The sequence below is a fragment of the Ammospiza caudacuta genome, chromosome 3 (genome assembly GCF_027887145.1).
Source record: "Ammospiza caudacuta isolate bAmmCau1 chromosome 3, bAmmCau1.pri, whole genome shotgun sequence".
Classification (NCBI taxonomy): Eukaryota; Metazoa; Chordata; class Aves; order Passeriformes; family Passerellidae; genus Ammospiza; species Ammospiza caudacuta.
In genome coordinates this window covers 7,007,694-7,029,760 of record NC_080595.1, presented here as the reverse complement: position 1 = coordinate 7,029,760, position 22,067 = coordinate 7,007,694, and the positions used below count along the sequence as shown (strand labels likewise).

The following is a 22,067-nucleotide window of genomic DNA, read 5'->3' as shown; positions in this document are numbered from 1 at the left end:
CATTCCCTTTACTCAAATAAAGTTACAGGACTCCTCTGTCTCCTTTCTGGACATAAGCCTCTGGCATTGTGAATTTTTCTGCACACTTTCCACAACAATGTCATGGTGTTTCCTCAACTCTCAGGAGAGGTTTTCACACAACAGGGTTCTTCTTTGCATTTCAGGGTGGAGCTGGGTAAGTTTTGGAGGTTTTTGTTTTCCTCTGAAGCTAGGAAGAGGAGTCACAGACCAGAGAGACCCCAAAAACTGGACCTATAAGTCAATCAGGGGCTGTCAGTTCTGCTGGAGTGAGCTCAGCAGCCAGACAGGAAACGTGTTTGCTTTCCCACAGGCCAGGAGAGACCGCTGGTGCACAGCATCAGCCTCACATCAGTGTCCTGCCAGCCCTGCCTCAGACCAAGAGGTTTCCAGTCCCCACATTCCACACTGCAGCGTTTCTCCTGCAGTTTCTTTTAGAGGATCCATGGTGAGCCCCAGGCTGGGCTGCTCCTGAGGGTCTGGGCACTAAATGTGGCTTAAGTCTCATCTGTGCCAGAACAGCTCCTGCTGTCCTGTGCTTGCACAACCAGCCAGGAGGGAATTGTGGTGCCTTCAGGCTCTACAGCCAGATTCCTCCTTCCTTGCAGAAACAACCTGTGGGTTTTTGTGGTCCCAACCCTCTGGCCCTGCCCACAGTGCAGCTGAGAGGGAGAGGAGCTGAGGGAGCGTTTGGCTGTGCCAAGCAGCTCTGATTCTCCTGGGTGCTTTGGGATTCTCCAGAGCAGGAATCACAGGGTGGCACTCAGAAACTGCGCAGTGGGAGCCAAACACATTCCAAAAAATTGGAGCTGCCTTCAGTGGCCTTCCCTGCAGAAGGGGGATGGAGGAATTCAGGCCTCTCTGGGAAGCAGCTCCCACTGAGCCTGGGCCTCCCACAGCCCCAGTTCTGCTCTGCTCCTGCCCTGCTCCCTGCAGAGCCAGTTCCTGTTTGTCAGGATCTGTTCCCAGCACAGGGTCCTTCCCTACTCTTGCTTTTATGCAGCACTGCTGGAGCCTGATTCCCCCCCAGCCAGGGACATGAAAGGCTGTTCCAAGGCTGCCACAAGCTGCACAGGGCAGACACTGACTGCACACCAGGGGAATGCTTCCCATATGCCTTTATTTGCAATGTTACAGGACTTTTTTACAGGCACTGTGCGTTGGTGTTCCAGACCGGTTTGGAATTTTTTTTTTTCTGTATTACCCAATGACCAAGAGGGGTGGTGGGAGCAGGGAAAATCCCTCACAGCAACCATTCCAGCCTCCAGGAAAGCATAAGACATCTGAGAGCAACAATCTGCTTCTTCTGAAGCCACAAAGCAAGGGATCTGGTTTATAAACAGGCTTAAAAAATAACGTACATATATAAGAGCAGCTCGAAGCTAAAGTACAGCAGTAAGTGGTACATAGCTACATAGCATATCTGTTCACAGCCTTTCTCCAAAGCTGGAAAAGGCATGGCTTAAAAACTAAAAACAACACAGTTAAAAAAAAAATATTCCATGCATTAAATTTTAGTGTTTTGTGCAATTAAAATGGGATGAAAATAAATATAACTTAGAAAAAAAAAACAACCCAACCTTTTCCATGACACTAATGGAACAGAGGCAAAGTCTATAAGGCACTTCCACATGGGCTAGTCTAGAAAGCCTGGCAAGGAGCTAAAACAGTGCAACCATTTACAATGGCATCTGATAAGCACAAGACACCTGTCTGGTGAGCTATGAGCTGAAAAAAACCTTAGGAAACTTCAGTCCTTGGGGAAGAGGCTTGGCTGCAGATGCCTTGGTGGCCAACTCCTCCTTATTGCTGCAAGGGAGGTCTCCCCCATCAAGGGTGCTGGACCCATCAAATATGGCAGAGGGGCTCTGGACAGTGGGTTTGGGGATGGATGATGGAGCAGGTGAGGGATGCATGGCTGCCAAGCTCCTGCACCACAGCACTCGAGGCAGGGGCTGCTGCAGCCTCCCCTCCCCTCCAGCCTCTCCAGGGATGACCTTTGGCGCAGCAGCCCTGCCGCTGCTCGCTTCAAATGTTCCAGGAAGTTAAAAAATAGCCTCCACCCTAAACAGGGAACTGGGTGTTTTCACAGGAGCAGGAGCACAGGGGCCCTCACACGGCCCCAGCAGGCAGCTCTGTGGAAAAAGGGGGGCATAGGGATGTCTGAGCCCAGCTTTGCTTTGCCAAAGGTGTCTAAGCTGGGTGCTGCCTTGCTGCTGTGAGCCTTCACCTGATGCAGATGGAAATTATGAACATGCCCTGGGCCAGGTGGGAGCATTGGTGACACTACACACGTGCTCAGCTGCTGACAAAAAAGACTGATCGACCTGGATGGCTACTTTAGGTCTCATAGTAGTCCTTTAGGAGCTATTTTTCCCAGCTAGGGAGGACTGGAGACCCCAGCTAAGGTAGGCTGGAAGCAGTTCCTAGCAGTTCCTAGCGGGGGAGCTGAGGCTCTAGAGAGGAGCCCAAAGTTTTGCTCGGCAGGGCACCCAGCATGGGGAATGTGGGTAGGAAGCACCTGGCCATGGCAAATACCTGTGCCTGACTGCAAGGCTCTGCAGCAGGAGGGAAGCCCTTCAGTGCCACTCAAAAATAACAGCAACCTCTACAAGATGTCTTGAGCACAAATTAAACCCCAAATGTGCCCTTCTAGCAGCTCTCTGAAGGACTTGGCACAGCCAGCTCCCCGGGCTGAAAGGTGCTAGCAGAGACAACCAAAGGGCTCCCACTACAGTGTCCTTCACCATCTCCACACCTCGCTCACACTCTCTGACTGCCAGAGGGTCCTGGGCTCGGTCACTGAGTGTTTTCAGGATGATCCTGGTGCAGGAAGAGGCTCCTTCCTCTGCCAGCCCTCTAAACATCAGGCTGAGCAAGAGACAAAAGCACGACAGGCAAAGCATGCCCTTGCCCCGGGCCACCTGCTCCCACTGACTCTGCAAAGCCAAGGTTTCAAGCTCAGCTTTTGTTCCTGCAGGTTAGCTCTCTATTTACAAGGAGGGGGGAAACAACCAAGACAACCTAAAAAAACCACAACAAAAACACATTAAATAGGGAGAGTATAGCTTTCAAATGGGGAGGGCAAGGGCTGGAAAGTGTCTTGTAGTGCAGTTCAGAAGAGTCAGTCAGGGGCAGGCTGGGGTAGTGGCAGAGTCGGATGCGCGGCTTTAATGCAAGTCTTCGCTCTGGGACAACTCTGTCAGGATCTGAATGAGGTTGTCCAGCCCCCAGAGGTAGCCATCCTCTCTGTTCCCTTCCACCCAGGGCACGTTGTGCTGGAGAACTTGTCCCTCTGGCAGTGGGGTGGTTTTCCCAAAGTCAATCATCCAGACTTTGGCTTGTTCCTGCTTGTCGTGAATGAAGAGGAGAGAGCTCCCAATTACCTGTGGAGAGGTGAGACCAATTAGTGGTGCTTCTGTTGCTCATTTTCAGCCCTCTTTGGGGCTTTCAGACACCTTGTCTCAGTCAGGCTGCATTTCCAAGAGATGCTGCTGCAATTTTGCATGAGGAGAAGCAAGCTCTGTGTGCCACTGGTTGTGTTTGCACATGCAAATGGGGCATTTGGACAAGCTGATTTACTCATACAAATCCCAGGTCTTGGCAGAAGGAGAGCATCAGGAAAACATGGGCATGAAAGATAAAGATGTCACTTTGGAAAATGAGCTAAGGTCCCTTAGCAAGGAATGAGATGAACTGTCTCAACCTTCAGATGGGGTTTTAAGGCTGATTCTTTGTGATCAGCCTGTGCTCTCTGCACTCACCAATCCTGCAGAACACCACTGCAGGGATGGGGACATTCCAACTACAAGTAACTTGCAACCTGCTGTCTCCTGCTTCAAACACCATTGTATTACACCCACACTGTCCCTAGAATATTTTCCTGGCACTCACAGCACTCTGGGGATGCAAAGTGTAGAGCTGCATGGATTTCCTTTCCTCTGAGTTCACTCAGCTGCATCTGCTTTGAAGGGCTCCTTCCTATCCATCCTGAACAGCCTTGGGGAAAATCCTGCAGCAAGCAGTGGCCTGGGCAAGACCAGGGAAGCCAGGAGGTGCATCTGGGCTCTGACAGCAAAAGTCTCAAGGCCTGTTGCAGTGGGATGAGACCCCACAAGCTCAATGGTCACCACACACAAAGAGAGATGCTCAGCAGCTCAGCATCCTGACCCACCCTGGCTCACAGTGCCACCAGGCTGACAGCCAGCAGCAGCTCTGCTGTGGCTTTCCAGCGCTTAGGAAATGTGTATCAGTAACAAGCCAGTCACCATCATGCTCTTCTGCTTAATCTCTTCCTCCAGTCACAAGATTTCAGCAGGGGCTTCTACAGAAAAGCACCAATGGGTGCATTTCAGAGCTGTTCCAAATGCAAACTGCTTTCCAAATTCTGATATGAGTGAATTGGTGAATTACACTCATTTTTCCCTATGTCACAAATAGGGACCTTGGTGACCAGAGTGCAAGGGCTGCAGCAGAGATGATGCAGAGCACTGAGAGCCACGAGTGCCCCTTATGATGTGGAGGTACATGGAAGAGAACCCAGCTGGTGTCAGCCCTCCAGAACAGCAGCACTAAATGTTACTGGGGACTCCCACATCCCTGCTATCAGCAGGGCTTAGCCTGAGGTTTGCCTTTAGACAAGGGTTTTGAACAGGATGCTTGTAGTGTTTGCAAAAGCTGTTATAAATTTACATTTTTCAGGAGACTTTTTCCTCCAGTGTGTTGGGAAAACGTCCAAGGTCCAGAGATGCTTATTATTTCCAAGAAATGCTTATCTTTAGCTCTCCTCCTGCTAACCTCTGTCTTGGCCAGGACAGAGCATTCTAAATTTAAGGAAAAGCCTTTTGCTGACATTCCTCATTTGTGTGTCCTGGACTGCCCAATTCCCCTGCAGCTCCTTGGAGGAGCCCTGCTCAGCAAGGGCCCCACAGAGGGACACAGAGCTTGGCAGACCTTCTGCTGTGCTTCATCTCAAAGTGGGATGGAAAGTCAAAGCTGCTGCTTTTTAATTTTTAAGGAGTGGAAACTCCTTTCAAACCCTCTTTGAAAGGCTGCTTTGTTTCTGTGTTTTCAAATGAAACCCTGGCACTCGGTTTCAGGGAGAATTTTGTTTCCTGTGCTGAACTGCCTTGAAACCCTCAGTTTTGACATTTCCCTTCCAGGCACTGCCACCAGGAGGCATGGCCCCATCTGCCTTTTGCTCCTGGCAGGACTCTCCGTGTCTGGCTGGGGCTGAGGTGCCTCTGGATGAGGGACAGTGGGCTCTTGGACTTAAAAATTCCTATGAGGCTCTTTATTCCTACACATGACAAGGACACGCACTCTCGTGTTTTGTTAAGTAAATGTAACAGCAAAATTATTGCATTAAATTGTGAGGCATTTCAGTTCCTGAAATGGCAAAAAAGACAGTGTTCCCTCCTTGTTTTCCCATCAGCACTGAGTCTTCACTATAGAAAATGTTGGTATTGTGGACACTCATTTCTGTATGAAATTCCTTTGAAAGGTAGAGTTCATACTGTGGTGCCCCAACCAGCTCAGGAAAGGCATTTTTGGGGTATCTGCAATTTATGGCTGTGTTGAAGCCTTGTTTGATCATGTGGAGCAACTGTCAGCCAAATGATACCTGACATGCATTTAAATAGACATTTATCCCGAGAAAACCCCTGTTCTTTTACACTAGGGAATTTTCCCTGTCATAAACAGCCCGAGTTCCTCCTAGATCACTTTTAATCTGTTTGAACATTGGCTTTCAGTGGATTTGAGCCCATGTCAGATGCACAAACATTGCATGCTATCATCTATATTTGCATGTAAGTATTGCATACACATATGAAAATACAGATATAAGAATAAACCAGCCTCTGACTTTGACTTGTCTGCTTGGACAAGCTGGGATTAAACAGTTTGCCCCTCCAGGCAGATCTATATAAACAGCAGAATTACCTCATGGCACTTGAAGAACGGGGATGTCTCCAGGGTAGCACGGATACCCTTCAACCGGTTCAGGTAACTGTTCTGGAATTACAAAAAAAAAAACCCAAATCCAAGGCATTAGTGTTGCAGGAACCTACATAAAACCCACTGCATTGGGGCAGACAGGAAAGTCACCCCCGTGCCCAGCATCCTCCCACAGACCTTTCCCTCTGGAGAGTTTTTTATGATCCACTTTTCCTTTTGGTTTCTACATCACCCTGAGCTCCTGTGGCTTTCACAACTTAGTGAAAGCATTTGATTTTGCTGAACTGGTGCTTTCTGCAGAGTGCCCTTGCCTCCTCCATGGTGGGAACACCTAGCTCAGCAGCTGCTACTTCTTCCTCTCCCCTGCACTCCCTTCATAGATCAACTCTTCACTTCAACTGCCTTTTTAGCACTCAGGCAGTCACACATCATGAGACCCTTCTGCAACTCTGTTATCAGCACTTTTGCAAAGCTGGTCCTGTGGGCAGAAGGGCTTTCACCATGGCCAGCACACAGGTCAAGAGCCACAAGCCTGTTTGAACAAATTACTGGAAGGCACTAAACATTCTCAGGGGGCCCCACTGCTTTTGGGGTTTATATAGAAGAATCAAGCACAGGAACACACACACAGACACAGCAAGTATCTGGGCACAGTAAAACACCTGCAAGGGGAGAGGTGGGACTGCTGTATAAAAATGCACTGGCCAAGGAACCCCACCCAGAGCCATGGCCTGATGTGTGCTCTAAGTTCTCTGGGGTTAAAATGCAGCCAGGCAACTTCATCTACAGATCCAGGAAAATCCCTGGGTAACTCCTGTGAAAGCAAGCATGCCAGTTTGAAGGAGACAGTGCCAAGGGCCTCTCCAGCTGGAGCACTGCACTTGGAGACTTGATACAGCACAGCTTAAAATGGGAGTGCTTTGTCAAATAGGTTATTTGACACAGTTGGTGTAAATTGTTTACAGCCAGATCTCTTATTCTCCTGGCAGCTTAGGGAAGCTTGGAAAACGCTGCCTGTGGCTTGCCCATGTGAAGTGTGCCTGGCACAGGATCAGCCTGCTGTGAGAAGGGCACAGGCACCCCCCATGCAGGATGGGAGCCCCCAGCACTCACACTGGGGTACAGACAGGGCTGGGGGGACCACCAGCCCAGGGGTGAGGGACAGAGCATGGCTGTGACTCCTCAGTGGGGTTTGGGAGCCAATCCTGGAGATCCTCAGCAGGCTCAGACTTGGGTCAAGCAGTGCTGCTACAGCCAAGTCCCTTCCCAGCTCTCCACTGCTACCCCTTCACCCTGCACCAGGACAGTTTCTCTTCAACACTTCTCATGCTTTCTAAGAGACATTGCTCAGGCTTCAGCCCTGCAGGCCAGGGACCTGATGAGCTGAGGCCAGGCTCCACGGAACTGCCCTCTCCAGGCAGTGCCCCCAACACCCCTCACTCACCAGAACATTCCTGTTTCCTCTGGTGAACTCGCTGAAGGCCTCCATGACTTGTTCCTTTGTCCGTGTCTTCTTGAAGTCCCGGTTCACAGTGCCGTCCTCTTTCTTGAAAAGAAGGGACAGGGCTGAGTTGGATGGGGAGGGAATTGGGGCAGGAGAAGTGTTTCTGCAGCCATGCATGCTGCCAAGCAGGATGTGACCAGCGTTTCTGGCAGCTGAAGGATCTGTCTGTGGAGCAGGGCTGAGCACAGGCAGCAGGTCTCTGCTTGCACATCCCAAGTTATCCCACAGCCCCAGTGCATTGATCTCTAATGCAAACAGAACTCCCCATCATCAAATACTTGCCAAGGTCACTGGCAATGCAGACAAACTCTCCTCACAGACTCACAAACTCTCCAGGTGCTTGCTGCTAACAGAGGCTGGAGACACCTCTGGAGACATTTGGGCTCAGAAACATATGTTTCTGGTGTTTCTGAGCCCAAATGGCTTCCCATGGCTGCTGTGGCTGAGAATGGCACTGACACCAGCCCTGGACTGTCCCTCTGGCTTGGAGAGGACAGCAGAGCCTGATCACAATGGGACAAAACTGAGCATGGATGGGAAAAACATCTCAGGAGCAGGAACAAAACTGCTCTGTGAGAAATCCTCCATGGACAATTGCAGCAAGGACCAAGCCTAAGGCCACCTGGCCTCTCTGGTCCTTTGACAGTCGAGGGATCACAAACCCTTCAAGGCAGCAGCCTGGCACTGAGATGCAGTAAGCAGCCTTGTGCTCTCCTCTGCCTTTTCCCAAGGCACATCCATCCTTGGCCTGCCATGGCGCGGCTTGCCCACTGCGGGGACAACACTCAGAGGCTCCTGTCTGAACCTCTGGGCAGCTCTGTAGGTCTCTCCCCATTTCCCTGGTCCTTCTGGGGCTCTGATTTTTACATCAACTCATTTCATTGTCCAGAGGGGCCCTGGGACAGGCAGGCAGATCTCACTTCCTGGATACAGGGGCTATTTTAAACCACACTTGCTCGTGCTCACAGCTCCATTGCAGGGCTCCATCCCACCACCCCACACAGCTCGTTTGCACACAATACAGCAAAGGGACAGGGGCCAAAAGACATCCTGTGGGCTGGGGAAGATGAAGGAGCAGAGGCTGGGGGAGGAAAAAGGCACAGTGAAATCACTTGCCCTGGAGGTTAGAGATCCATCCGGGGAAGTGCCCCAGCACAGGGCAATGAGCAGCCCCCTGGAGAGGTGGCTTGGGGGAACGTCAAGTGCCCAAGGCAAGCCTGCCACCAAACCAGCACCTGAAGTGCAGTTTGGGATGAATCACACAGCACACTTCAGCTTCCAGCTTGTGTTTGGTGTAAGCATTAACAAAAGTGGTAACAAAAGCAACACACAAAAGAAAAACTCCAGGAAAAACTTTGTTTGTACCCAGCTTCACATCACCCTGGGCTCAGCCTGACCATTGTGCTACCACAGGGTCCAAAAGCAATGCTCAGGGCTGGCAGAGTGTGTATTGGCAGGGGTCAGGGACAACCTTTCCACTGCTGGGATCTGTGCTCTCAGCTGTGACCTTGCTCAGGATGCTCTGGTGAGTGATGGACAGGGGAAGGGCACTTTGCTGCTGCATGTCCTCCATGTGAGCCCCTGACATGGCAGCTCAGAAATGAACCCACCCTCTCCCAGGGGGATGATCAATATCAACCTGGACAAGGGCCACAGCACTAATTCCACATGTAAAGAGCACAACTTTCCACAAAGCATCCAAGAAAGGAGATGGACTTGTAAGTGCTCCTAAAAATACACGCAAATCACAGATGGCCTTTCCGATAAGGCGGTCTCAGCTTCAGGAAGGCCAAGCAGCCTATCCCTAGTGCTGCTCCCACCTCCTGCAGCTTCCTTGCCCAGCCAGAGGTTGCTGCCACCAGGCTGACAGCTGCCATGCCATTCCCAGGTGTCTGAGCCCCCAGGGGGCTGCCTTCCACGCAGGAGCAATGTGAGGGGGCTGATAAGGGCTATCACAACCTCCACCCAGCAGCGATTCCAGCTCAGCTGGCGTCACTGGGGCAGGGCTCAGGTCAGCCACATCTCTGCCTCTGGCCTTGCATGGCTTGGCACACTTAGGAGGAGGCTTTCCTGCCTGGTTTAGGGACCCAGCAATGCCATCCCACCGTGGCCTTGCTGCAGGCAGGTGGTGAGTAAGGCTCAGAGCAGGGCAGCATTTTGGGAGTGTCGCTTCTTTCAACGGGGCCACCAGGGATCACTTGTGTTACTTTCAGCATAGAAATTTTATTAATAGCTACTGTTTCCAGCAGGTTCAAGCTATTCCAGAAAGTCACATGAATGTCATTATCTCCTTTTGCAAAGGAAAATTTCCATTTTAAAGACGAAGAACTGGATCATCAAGGCCACCTGGGAAAGGGAGAGCTCAGTCAGGAAAGGGCTGCTATCCTCATGCCCAGCCCTGAGCTGCCTGTTTGCCCTACCTGACTGTGCTATCCAAAAAGTTTCCACTGCTCCTCTCCTTCCTATGAGCCCTTCCCACATGTCGAGGGTCAAATCCCGTCCTTCCCTTGCACTTCTCAGAGCTCTCCTCAGGCAGCCCCCATCCATGAGCAGATTCACCACTGCTCTCCCCAGGGAAGCATCCACAGCAAGAAATAAAACAAGGGAAGACACCAGTGGCACCTTCCCTAACACACAAACTCAATCCCAGAAATAGGGAGAACAACAGGGATACAGCAGAGCATGACCAGCCCTGTTGGAAAAGAAAAAAGCCAGCTGTGAAACAGCATGAACTGCTAATGCTTTAGCTTAGGGGAAAATAACCCAGAAGCTGAGGGATTTAAGGAGAATTACAGTAATTAGAGCCTTGATCAAATTAGTCAACCCCCTAGCAGCAGCAGGAATACTGCTGGAGGCCAGAACTTCTCAACATTTTTCAATTAACAGGCTTGCTTCACCTCTTTGAAAAAAAAATCCACTGCTCAGATCAGGCAGCAACTCATTTAAGGTCGGCTAAACAGAGGTACAAATCTCATAACTCCTTTATGGCTTTTATTTCCCTTCACAGGGTTTTTTGGCCTCCCTGGGGATATGATTTGTTTAGGGTTTGTTTTGTTTTTTCTTTTTTACATTTTTTAATTTCAAGTGTTTCGTATATAGCCTGACCCCTAAACATGCCCAGACTGGGAAGCACTACTGGAGGCCAAGGATATATCCTGCTGGACTGTAAGTAGATATTTCTGATTACATCAAGAAAGCAGGGGAAGAAGCAGTGCATGGGAGCTTTAGTCCCAACTGGAAATGCTACCAAGGAAGCCTAAAAAAATCTGTTGTGAGAGCTTTATTGGGGACTGCTTAATTTGTTTCAATTCTATCATTTTGACACCGCTATCTTCAGGCAGGAGGTTTGGCTACAGAAACCCAGACAGGCACTCTGGGAGAATTCTGCCCAACTCAAGGTGAGAAAAATAATCTGTGATCAAGAGAAACAAACTCCTCCAATCAAGACACATGCAGATATGAGCCATTGTTTCCACTAAGAGCAAGTGGCTGCTCTGAGCTGGGTCCTGGGCCCTCAGCAGCTACCCAAGCCTGAATTACTGCAAACACAACTTGACAGAGCCAACACCATGCCCAGGCATGCAGTGAAACCCTTGGCTCAAGTTTGATGTTACCTTTAATTCACACTGGCTGGCTAGCAAAAGGCACAGGCCACTGCTGGTGCTCATGCAAGCAGTACCACTAATACTCTGTGTATTAACTGTTCGAGTGCCACCCCAGACACCTTTCTCACCTCCCTGGAGAAAATCTCCTGGGCTGACTCACCTGCTGGGGACACAGAAGCATCCCAGCTGTGTGTGCTTGTCCCATTTCACTGGGGCTCAGCTGCTGAATCTTCCTGGACAGGCTGGTAAACACACCCTCCTGACTGACTGTGGCTAAGCTCCCAGCTCCAACCACAGATGGGCACACGTTCAAGCTGGGATTTGGATTAATGGCTCAGCCCAGTGGCAGAGCAGAATTGAAAGCAAACAACTAATTTGAGCCTTCAGGTTGGAGGATGGCACTTTGTATTTTGCAGGGAGGGAGAAGTCAACCAAGCAAGCTGATGTAATGAGATTATGTCTAAAACCATCCTCAGGATGATGCCCTGAGCTCAGCTGCACTCTCAGAGCAGCAGCAGTGCCCTGGCTGAGGTGCCTGTGAGATGCTTTGGCTGAAGGGGCAAAGCAGACCCCATCTGGGCTGCATGTATGTGTGCATGATAAGACTGCATGTATGTAGAGAAAGACATCCCAGTGCCCTGAAACAACTTTCCTTCCTGCTCCCCATTGAACTCTCCCTGAATTCTCTACTGCAGCCGTTTTCCTATTTCAATCAAACCTCAAATTTACTGCTGTTTACTTTGTCCTTTTAGATCACTAAAAGGAGAAAGCACCTAAATTTCTTTATTTTTAATATAATTTCTGGGTAATAGCTGTAAACTTTGCCATGATCCCAAGTGAAGAGCTTATCTTAGCCCAGATTCAAAGAGCAGTAGGAGCCTTGACCCAGATTCAGGAAAGCATGTGGCTAAGCACATCCTTACTCTCAGGAAAGCCCTTCCTGATGGGAATAAAGGCAGCCAATGACTGATGCTCATTTACACCTTTCTTGAGCCAATTTCCTGTAATTTAATAATTAATTTAATTTGCTCTGTGTGTGTGTACCTCTGTGAGTTTGGCTAGTGAGCTGTTCCCTGCTGTTCCCACTGGCCAGGCTCACCTTGATGCCCTCAATCCTGAAGCCCAGTGTGGCTGTGGAGCTGATGGTCTCCCTCCACTGCATGTAGCGGGGCTTGGTCACGGCACGCAGCACGTTCTCCTCCTCGGTGGGGGCATCAGGGTCCACCTCAATCATCTTCTGGTACATGTCCTTCCTCAGGCTCGGCTTCTTGCGGGCCTTGATCAGCTCCTCCTCCAGGTACGTTCTGCAGGGAGTGAGGTAACAAACATGAGGTGCCACACACCCACAGACAGCCCTCGGCCCAGAAATCAGGCAGATCCAGGACAGCTGATCCCTAAGGAGTAGTGCAGCATAGGAAATAATGGAGCACGCCTCATTGTGGCTGAATCAATCCTGATTTAATTATCACTCCATCATCAACACCCGATATCTTTGCAGTTCATCGAGGAACCACAACCAGTCTGGCAATAACAAGGGAAGTTATTTCTCTTGCTGCTGCCACCCCAGCAGCCTCCTTGTGCCACCCCTTGTCCTGAGCTTACCCCAAAGTTCAGGAAACCTGAGCTAAACATGGCTTTCAAGATAAGACCAGGAAACTGTGCACATGCTCTAGGAGCCAGCTGAACTGAAGACATGAAGGACATTACTGTGTCCCATCCTTCAGCATCAGCTGCTGCTGCTCCTGTGCTGTCTTACATATCAAGAGTTCTATTATCATTATGGTGCAAGGATTCCATATTGCCAGGGTTTCATACCTCCTCAATGTTTCTCACAGGCAGCTCCTCTGAGCACTGACTGTTCCTGGTCCTTGCAGCAGCCATCTGACTGCAGATCCCACCAATCCACACTTTTATACCACTGTTCTTATTGGCTACAGGTGTGGCCTGTTAAGATCAGGCCTGCTCCTAATCTTTAGTAATTGGTCCATGCAACTCTTTAGGGGATAAGATTACATTCTATACCACCTTCATTTACCCATAGTGTATCCACCTATGCTCCTGTGCTTTTGCAATTCCTTCACTTTCCTGCACCACGAGGGCTCTGCCTCACCAGATGCTAAACTGGGTGGTTTTCTGGGGATGATCTTGCCCAGTATAGGTCTGCTTCAAGTGGACTTCCTAGCAAAAGCTTTCTCTTCAAGATGAAGCACAGGAAAGGATGCAACCTTGGCCAGGTGCTTAGCACCACCCCAGGTCCACAGGGTGCAGCCAGGATGGGGGAATGGGGGAAGGAGGATGGAAGGTGCAGAGGAGTGTGCAAAGACCTTGGTTTTATGCATGCTTCAGAGAAGCACCCCTCTGTGCCAGAGCACAGTGGTGGAAAAGTTCTGTACTCTGGCAGATGCATAAAACCGTCATCCACAGAGTAATACTTCCTGCAGCAATAATAAACCACCACAGAATTCCTCTCACAGCTCCCAAATCAACCCTGGCTCAGCCTGGAAAGTGTCCAGGCCCTCCTCAAACAGCCCACCAAGCTGGGTGAGATGTCCCAGCAAAACAACACAGGACTGACCCCATCTGTCACTGTTCTACACCTCCCACTAGCCATGCCCAGCTCTGCAGAGAGAAAGTGCCCTCTGCCCATGCCCCTTGTGCCAAAATCCCAGCACCGAGTGTGGGATTCACCTCCAGAACCAAGCAAAACAAGCTGGGAGGATGCTGAGTGGGTTATGTGAGACAGTGTTCCTGTGTCCCACAGGGCAAACTGGTGCCTTTGCTTAGGGCAGACATCCCCAGGCCATCAGCCCCCTTGAAAAATACTGCAGGTAAAAGCAATGAAAGTCCTTGGCTGAGATAATCAAATTCATTATTTTGGTGCAGATGGAATAAAACAGCAGAATAAAGCAGCAGCATGCTGGATGTGCTGCTCAGATGCTCAGAGGGCTAGAATTTCTTCTTTTGAGAATGACAGATCATCAATGTCTGTGGCCTGGTCCTCCCCATCGCCTCAGGCTTGTGCCATCACCAAGGCTTAGGAAAGACAAAGTTTTGGAATAAGCTGCCACATCCCAAAGCCAGGCTGGCATAAAAAAAACCAAACCTTTATCTGCCTGGCAGCAAGCTGCTGGCTCAGAGGGCAGGTTTAATACCCCTGAGGTTTAGACTATTTGCTCAGCCATGGGGATGCCCCATTCCACAGCATTAACTCCATTCATCCTCTCTCTCCAGCTCCTCCCACAGCACCATCTTATTTCGGGATGACCATGCCCAGCACATTTGTCCCCTTGCCTGAGCTCCCAAGCCCCAGGTGCATAAATCACCTGACATGTGATCTGTGCATGGAAGCTTTCTCCCTCCCTTGGACAGCCACGGGAGCACCTGGGCAGCACATCCAGAGCTCTCCTGGTGCTGCTGTCTGGGTTTCCTTCCCAGAGCAGCGTGTGTGTGCCAGCCAGGGCCACATGGCTGTGCAGGGCCCTCTGCCCTTCCCTCCACCCCTCCGGTGGAAAGTATTCCCCGCCCCTTCCCTGCCGGCAGCCCGGCACGCCAGTTCCAGTTTCACATCGGGATTCAGGAGGGGAAAAAAAGATTCCTCCCTCGCACAGAAAGCATCAGCTTTTCCAGCAGCGCGTCTCCACCATGTCTGGGCTGCGCCTTTGCCAGCGAGGGGGGTCTCAGCCCTTCCTGCCACCAGCCTGCAGCACACCCAGGGCTGAAGGGTGGCCTGAGGCTGTCCCAAAGCTGGCTGCCACCTGGGGCCACCAGCCCTGCTCGCATCTGCTCTGGGACACCCTCGTCAGCTGTGGCACAGCTCACTCAACAACTGCTGCCGGCCAAGTGGCTGTAGCCCGGGATCCTGGTGGATCTGGAGAGATGGTTCTCAAGGAGGACACGGGTAATGTTGCTCATCTGTTAGGAAATATTTCAAGGGCTTTGCGTGAAAGGCACTGAGCTGCTCAGCACACGCATTTCATCCCTCCAGTGCGCATCGGAGCAAAGGCTGAGCAGAGGGGAAATTTCTCGCTCACTGAAATTGTGCCTTTCAAGAGTCTTTATTTCATCCCTCTGGTGCCCTGGGCAGGATCTCCTACACCCCATGCCTTGACTGTGTGCTCATGTGGCAGAGAGAACCTCCCAACAGCTACTGTGCCATTCCTGAATGCTCAAACCCAAGCAGAGTGCTGTCCCCTCCACCACAGCAAACCTTTCCCAGCATGCAGGACAGTCAACAAGCAGAGAAGGAAGGAGCCTGGTGTATCCTTTCCATGCCCAGCTTTCCCCATGGCTCTATCATGGTATTGGCTGAGCTTTACCTGAAGACAGGTGAGCCTTAATTGTGCGTTTCAGGCAGTTTTACCTAGGACATGCATTTACTTTTGAGTATCCTGTCTTAAAACTCAGAAAATCTCCCCAGTGCCACTCACCTGACCCCCATTTTGCAGTCCATAACACAGGGGGAGTCAAACTCAGCCAGCAGATCTTCCATCTGGTTGTATCTCTCGCCATCCTTGACCACATCTCCATGGTAGGCAGGGACATAGGGCTTCAGGACATCGTTCATGAGGCGGTCGAGGCACCGCTGCTCCGATTCACAGTGCTTCTTCAGGATCCTGCCATTGGCCGCCGCCTTGAAGCTACCTGAGGGGCACAAGGGACAATGTGGCACTTGCTTTGGGTGGCAGGGGGACAGGAAAGGCAGCCCAACACCTTGGAACAGCTCCATTTACACCTGCACCCAAGGAGTCCCTACAGGCAGGACTGAAAAGCTCAGGGGTTTATGAGCAGCACCGTCACACCCCAAGAAGGCAGAGACCCGTCCTGCAGCACCCAACAGGTTTGCTTCACATCCTCTGTGCACTTTCCTGTAGGCTCACATCTTTGTGTCTGTGCTCATGTGTGGGGCACCTTTGTGCCAGGCAGCATCACCTGCTTGGCAGTGGGTCAGGAGCTGGGCCTGGCTCTCACCCAAAGCACCCAGGAAAAAGCAGCAATAATTCCTGCTGGCCCTGGGAGGCCCAGAGCACCTTCACACTACCCCCACTAGCACTTAGATTAAGTCACTCTCCTGGGCTAGAGGCTGGGAGCTGCAAGCTGTGACACTCATGCAGCAGCCTGAAGCAATTGGGGCCAGCAAAGCTCATTAAGCTGGGATAATGAAGGTGGCCCTCCCTGTCACCACTCTGTCCCTCCCCATGTCTGTACCTGCGTGTCCCGCTAGCTGGATCCAAGGGTACTTCTTCTTGAAAGACATCACAAACGGGGACCAGTGCACCATATTCTTGATCTTCCTCCATGACTTGCTCTAAGGGGAAAAAAAATCATGAAGGTGAATGCAATGTTTTAAGCTTTTACTGTCTGTAAAGTCACTTCAGGCAGGACGCAGCTGTTCTGGACAGGGAAAGAGGCACCACAGCCAGCGCAGGATGGAAGCAAACAGAAAATCTGCTCTTTTCCCATTGTGCTGTGCCAAGCCACTGGGCCTCAACTCTACATTCAAAAATCACGAGTAACTTCACTCAAGTGGATGGTGTTACAGCGTTGTTCCAGTTGGCTGCTGCTGCTGCAGAGCGCCCAGCCATCCGCACTGCCTCGTCCCTGCTGCTCCCTGCATCCCTCTGTGGGAGCAGCAGGGACATTAACCCATCCCTGGGCACTGTACCACAGGGACATTAACCCATTCTGGGCACCGCAGGGACATTAACCTATTAATAGGCACCACAGGGACATTACCCCATCCCTGGGCACCGCATTAGCTCGCAGCAGATGGAGAGGGAAGGCAACCCAGGACTGCCATCCAGCCACAAAACCGAGCTGCAGGTCCTGAGGGGAACAAGAGCACAGGCACACAGAGGCTCCCTGCCTGGCTTTTGTTCCCCCTGAAAGGCAGCTGCTGTGTCCATTAAGCTGGCAGCCCACGTGTGTGCTGATCCGCCCGCTCTGGCCCATCTGTAACTACAGTTCAGAGAACAATTCCCTGCTGACACGTTGTGTTTCTCACCAGATAGATTGCTCTAAACTATTTACATGACTCTAAGAAGGCTGCACTGGAAGGCACACAGCCTCCCTCAAGGCTCCTTCCTGAGAGTTTTTCCCTGGATTGTTCTAGGGAACACACCACCAGCAAAAGGCAGGGGATGACCTCTTATCTTGGCCCCAGAAGGTGACGGCACAAACAAATTATGTGAACGATATACAAGGGCAACAATGGAAAAATGCCTTCTTGCAGGAGCTGGGACAAACAGTGTAGTCCTTGGCTGCTCCAAGCTCCTGGGTTCAGCTGGAAGCCAGCAGATAAATTATCCTCATTTGCTCCGCTGTGAAGGCATGGGAGGGAGCCTTCCAGAAAGCCCAAGTAATCTCTTCCTCGTGTTTGGAGAACTGGCCCCTGTTCCAGTAATGCTTCACAGACAGGCAGGGAAGAGCCAGCAGCCCCAACTTGCAGTTTGGATGCTTGCTGGGGGTGAACTCACAGCACAGGAATCCGTGCTGGGAACTGCTGACATGTTTAAATGGCAAGCAGCAAGAAGCCAGACAGATATGTTCGTGTCTAAAGCGTGGAAATTACACCAGGGTTATCCCATGCACCAGCCCGATGGGGAGCAGGGAGATGCAGGGTGCTGGGCAGCACAGGAGTGGCAGAGGGGAACAATCAAGGTCTTTCCCCACTTTGCAGGCTGGCAGGAGCAGGGCAGCCCTTCCCTGGCTGGCTGCCCGTGGCTGGGAGCGTCCCAGCACAGCCTGGCACTGGGACAGCCTTGCAGGAGTTTGGCAGGAGCTGCCCAGGCACGGGGTGACACCGGGCATCCCCTTCTCCAGGGCTCCTCCACGCCGAGGGCTTGCTTGCTTTGGCAGGGGGGTCGGCCAGTTCCCTACCTGACATGAGGATGGATGTTTTAATTTCCACACAGAGTGCCAGAACTTGTGTGTTTTAGCTGTTCTTTGTTCTCCTTCTGGCAGAGAGCGAAGGGGAAGCGGGGGGGGTGTCCCCTCCTTTTGTTTTTAAAATAGTAACATCAAGTCCTGGCTGATGTCATGAAAAAAGGGGGAAGAGAAAGGCTCTGGGGGAGTCTGGACTCTAAAGGAGTGTGACCACCTCCTCTAAAAGAAGGAGTCCTCCCCTCACTTGCAGCACAGCATCGTAAGTCACTCAGTCCCAGGAAACATGCCAAGGCAATGTGCCTTCCCAAGCCAAGATTTTGGTTCATGGTGGTTAGAGCTTTATAGTTAAACCCTTGAGGTACTTCAAGGTACAGGCAGAGTGGAGGCAAAGAGTCCCTAAAGCAGGGCAAGCCACTCTGGCTTCTCCCTGCCAGGGCTTTCCCTGGCAGGAGTGATGCTCTCCATTCCAGCACTGCTCCCAGGGCAGGGTAATGACCCTGAGTCCCCTGGAGACACAAAACTCAACAAAAACCAACCCTTCTGCTGATCTGAACGGGTCACAGAGCCAGTCACTCTGCACAGCCACCCCAGGAACAGGTAGCACATCCTCACCCCCTCTATGCCAGAGGGAAATGTTTTCACCCAGGCCTCACCCAGTTTCAGGCACACCTTTAGCCAGGTATTTCCAACCCAAGTTTTAAGGACATGTGTAACAGTGTAACAACCTCTTTTATGGCGAAGCTTGAGGCACCTTTATCCATTTCAAGCCACTCCCAACCTGCTGGAAATCGACTGCAAGGTCAGCTGTCACTGCTGCAGGGGTGACCCACAATTCTGATTCACAGAGCCCCTTTCTCCCTGCTTCCCACAGGGGCAACCACTGGACACTAGTAGGGGAGAAGAGGGACTGCTGTCCCTCCGATTCCTTCAGGAGCCACTGGATTTTTGTTTAACACCTGAGCCCCCTTCCAATGAAATAAGGAGAAGTTTGCTTCACCAAAAGAATGTTGCTGTGTAGTGGCAGTGCTCAAAAGGCTGAGTTTTGCAAGGACAGATTCTCTACTAAACCAGCAGCAGAGGGGATCCCAGAGGAGCAGCACTGGCCAATGCCCCCAGGGATCCTGCCACTCCCTTTGCCTGAAGACAGCAAAATTCTCCCTAGGTAGAGTGTTGCTCCAGAAAGTCAGCCTTTGTACTTTCCCTTGAGAGATGGGAGGTGGCTTTTAACCATCTGCAGGGTCCTTCACCATGGCAAGAGGTCTCTGTTCGTTCAGACAATGATGTGCAAGCAGAGATCTCAAAGCCCATGGTTTGGGATCCCAGCCATGCCAACCTCATGCCAGGCTCTGCAGCCAGCCATGGAAAACCAGAGCCACAAGGTTCACACCACTCCAGTCTCACTCCACATGCAGCAAACAGCCCCTCCACTGCCTCCTGCCCTGCCTGGTGCTATTAATAGGCAAATTGAGTATTAAGGCTATTTACAGTAAAGAAATCTTCTTTAACACTGTGTCAGCCTGTTGGGAACCATAAGGTCGCCGCCTCCGGGCTCTGCAGTAGTCTGTAACTTTTGGTTTACATTTCAAGGAGTTATTTGCTCACACATCCAGGAGCACAGGCACAGCTGTAGGTGCATGGAGGTGTGGTAACTCCCTGGACTCAAAGGATTTTTCACCATACTGAAAGAAACAGCTCTGCAATTACCAAGTGATGCAGGTGAAGGGCAGATCTGTGCTCTTCTCATTTGCCTGCAAGGAGCTGAACCTGCAGGTGGTCATTTCAAAAGGGGAGCACATTTCCAAACCTTTTGCATGATCAAAGCCTGCACCTGATGTGGCACCCTGGCTCCCAGCTCTCCCCCAAACCAGTCCTTTCCCTCCCAGAAAGCTCAGGAAGCTGTGTGCACTGACTGCACTCCTGCACAGGCAGCAAGAGCATGGAGCCTGTATAAGCAGGGAATATGCACGAGGTGTCTGATGCAATTCAACACTTTTTATTTAAAACCTGGTTCAGCATCAGCAAATGCCAGATGATTAGCTGTTAAGTAAATTATTTAGTGACTCTGGAAATATATTTAGCAAGGAATGGCACCGTTTTCCCTAATAGTCTGCCACATGGAGAAGAGGCTCAGCAAGTGCAGAACCAACTCTGGAAAAGAACTTCTCAGGGTTTCTGCAGCACTCTGCTTCTGCCTCTGCCCTCTTACAGCTTTTGCTTGCTGCACAGAGCAGTATCCCAAGCCAGGAGTGGGATACAGGCCAGAGGAGTTAATCCCTCCCAGTGAGCACCCACAATTGGTCAGGGGGAGAGGAGTACTGGCAAAACAATTTTATCGGCTGTATGTTTAACTTCACTTATCTGAAGCTTAAAGCAAACTCTGGGCTTTTCCCATCTGTCAATAGAGGTTCATATGGAAAGAACAACACAGGAGAATTTAGTGCCAGTGCAGAAGGTCAGAGGATATATTGTGTTTAATTAGATTAAACAAAAAGTGACTGATGAGCTCAGTGCTCGCTGTACATTTTCTCTACTGCATATTTATTCCTTTAATGTCTGCTCAAAGGAGATGTGCCTTTCTCAGACTGCCTGCTGCCTCCCTTTCCCAGCATGGACACTGGTGGAGTTTGACTGGTGTTATTCCCCATGCATGGAGCCAGCAGGGTGCTCTTCCCTTTCCATGCATTCAGCCAGAGAGATAGGCAGTAAGTGATTTAATTTGCTGAAATTATGCTTTCCTATGGTTTTACGGGACCAAAGGTTCCTGGAAATAGTAGGAGCTGGACCTGTATTTTAGTGCTTTTTATTAACATGGTTAGAGGCAAGATTACACAGCTGGGCCAGGGGATGGAAAAGAGTGGGAGCAGCATTAAATTAATTATTTTCCCAATTGTGAAAAGAACTTCAGCTCCTTTCTCCCAGGGAAATCACGAAATATTCCTAGGATCAGAACAGATGGAGGACAACAATGAAGAGACAGTAGTGTCACCAATGCCCCCTGCTTCCCCAGGCTTCACTGGAATTGCTGCAGCCCAGGGACTTGCATAAATGACCCCCTGGCTTTCCCTTCCCTTTGGAGAAAGCCCTGCTCCTGGGGGCTTCACCTCCAGATTTTCTAGGAAGTGATATGAAGCTGTGCTGTTGCAGGCTCCAAGATGTTTCACTCACAACTAGGAGGGTGGGGTGGCCAGAGCCTTTCTGATTTAAAAAACCAAGGCAGCAAGGGCTGAGAAGGGCAAACTTTGCTCCACAGAGCCCTCCTCTTTAACAACTAAATGAGTGGAGGGAACTTTTGCCTGCAGAGCTCCCTCCGTGCCAGCCCGCTCCACGGCCGCGCACATCCAGCCAAGGAAAAAGAGGCCATTTAGTTTTCCATGTTTAAAAAGAATGAATGTGTTTTCTTTTGCTCTTTAAAAAGCAGTTAAGGTTTCCCTAGTGATGATTGTTTCCCTTGACTGGGAAAAACCTTGTCACTGCAGCCTTGGTGGGGAGGCCAGCTTTGTTCATTGTGCTGGCGGCCGGGCGCGCAGGGCAGAGCTGGCAGGTACCACGGAATGAACGCCTCCTCCTCCTCCTGCTGTGTCCTGCCTTGGGGCTGACCAAAATGCTGCAAACACACTCAAAAACCTGGGATGTGATAGTGCAGGGCTGAGGTTCTGCTTGGCTTTGCCATCTCTCAGCCCCTGGCTGCCTCTGTCCTTCAGGCTGTGACCGCTGTCCCTGATGCTGGCAGCAATGACGGCCCATATTCTGAATTGTCTTCCTCCTTCTCATCCCTGCTGATGCTTCTGTACTGCACAGCAGATAAACAGCCTTGTTTTGGCCAGAGGAGCAGCTGGCAATGGAGGAGAGGGGTGTTGGATCAGTGGGCATTTCTTGATTTAGTCACAAAAGACCTAATATAAAAGTTTCAGCAGCTCCCCAAAACCTGGTGGAAGCAATGCCAGTCCCACGTCCCACAGATACCACTGAGCAAAGATAAAATGAGGCCCAACATCAGGCTTCACTGAAGTTAATACAAGGAAATACAGTGTGATGACTGACAGGCATTTCTGGTTGCCTAGATATTCTAGTGTAAAGCCTTATTAGATAAATTATTTTGA

General features: G+C 50.8%; 1 protein-coding gene across 1 annotated transcript in view; it reads right to left on the bottom strand.

The window, feature by feature from the left end:
• Nucleotides 1-1,135: 1,135 nt before the first annotated feature.
• The window catches only part of ITPKB (inositol-trisphosphate 3-kinase B), a 65,811-nt gene continuing 44,879 nt past the window's right edge, over nt 1,136-22,067 (bottom strand). Inside the window, exons 3-8 of the mRNA XM_058801210.1 lie at nt 16,291-16,390; nt 15,513-15,726; nt 12,185-12,389; nt 7,421-7,522; nt 5,962-6,033; nt 1,136-3,404 (exon numbers count right to left, since the gene is read on the bottom strand). Of these exons, the coding sequence (XP_058657193.1) occupies nt 3,189-3,404; nt 5,962-6,033; nt 7,421-7,522; nt 12,185-12,389; nt 15,513-15,726; nt 16,291-16,390 (909 nt within the window). The 3' untranslated portion in view covers nt 1,136-3,188. The remainder of the gene's footprint in view (nt 3,405-5,961; nt 6,034-7,420; nt 7,523-12,184; nt 12,390-15,512; nt 15,727-16,290; nt 16,391-22,067) is intronic.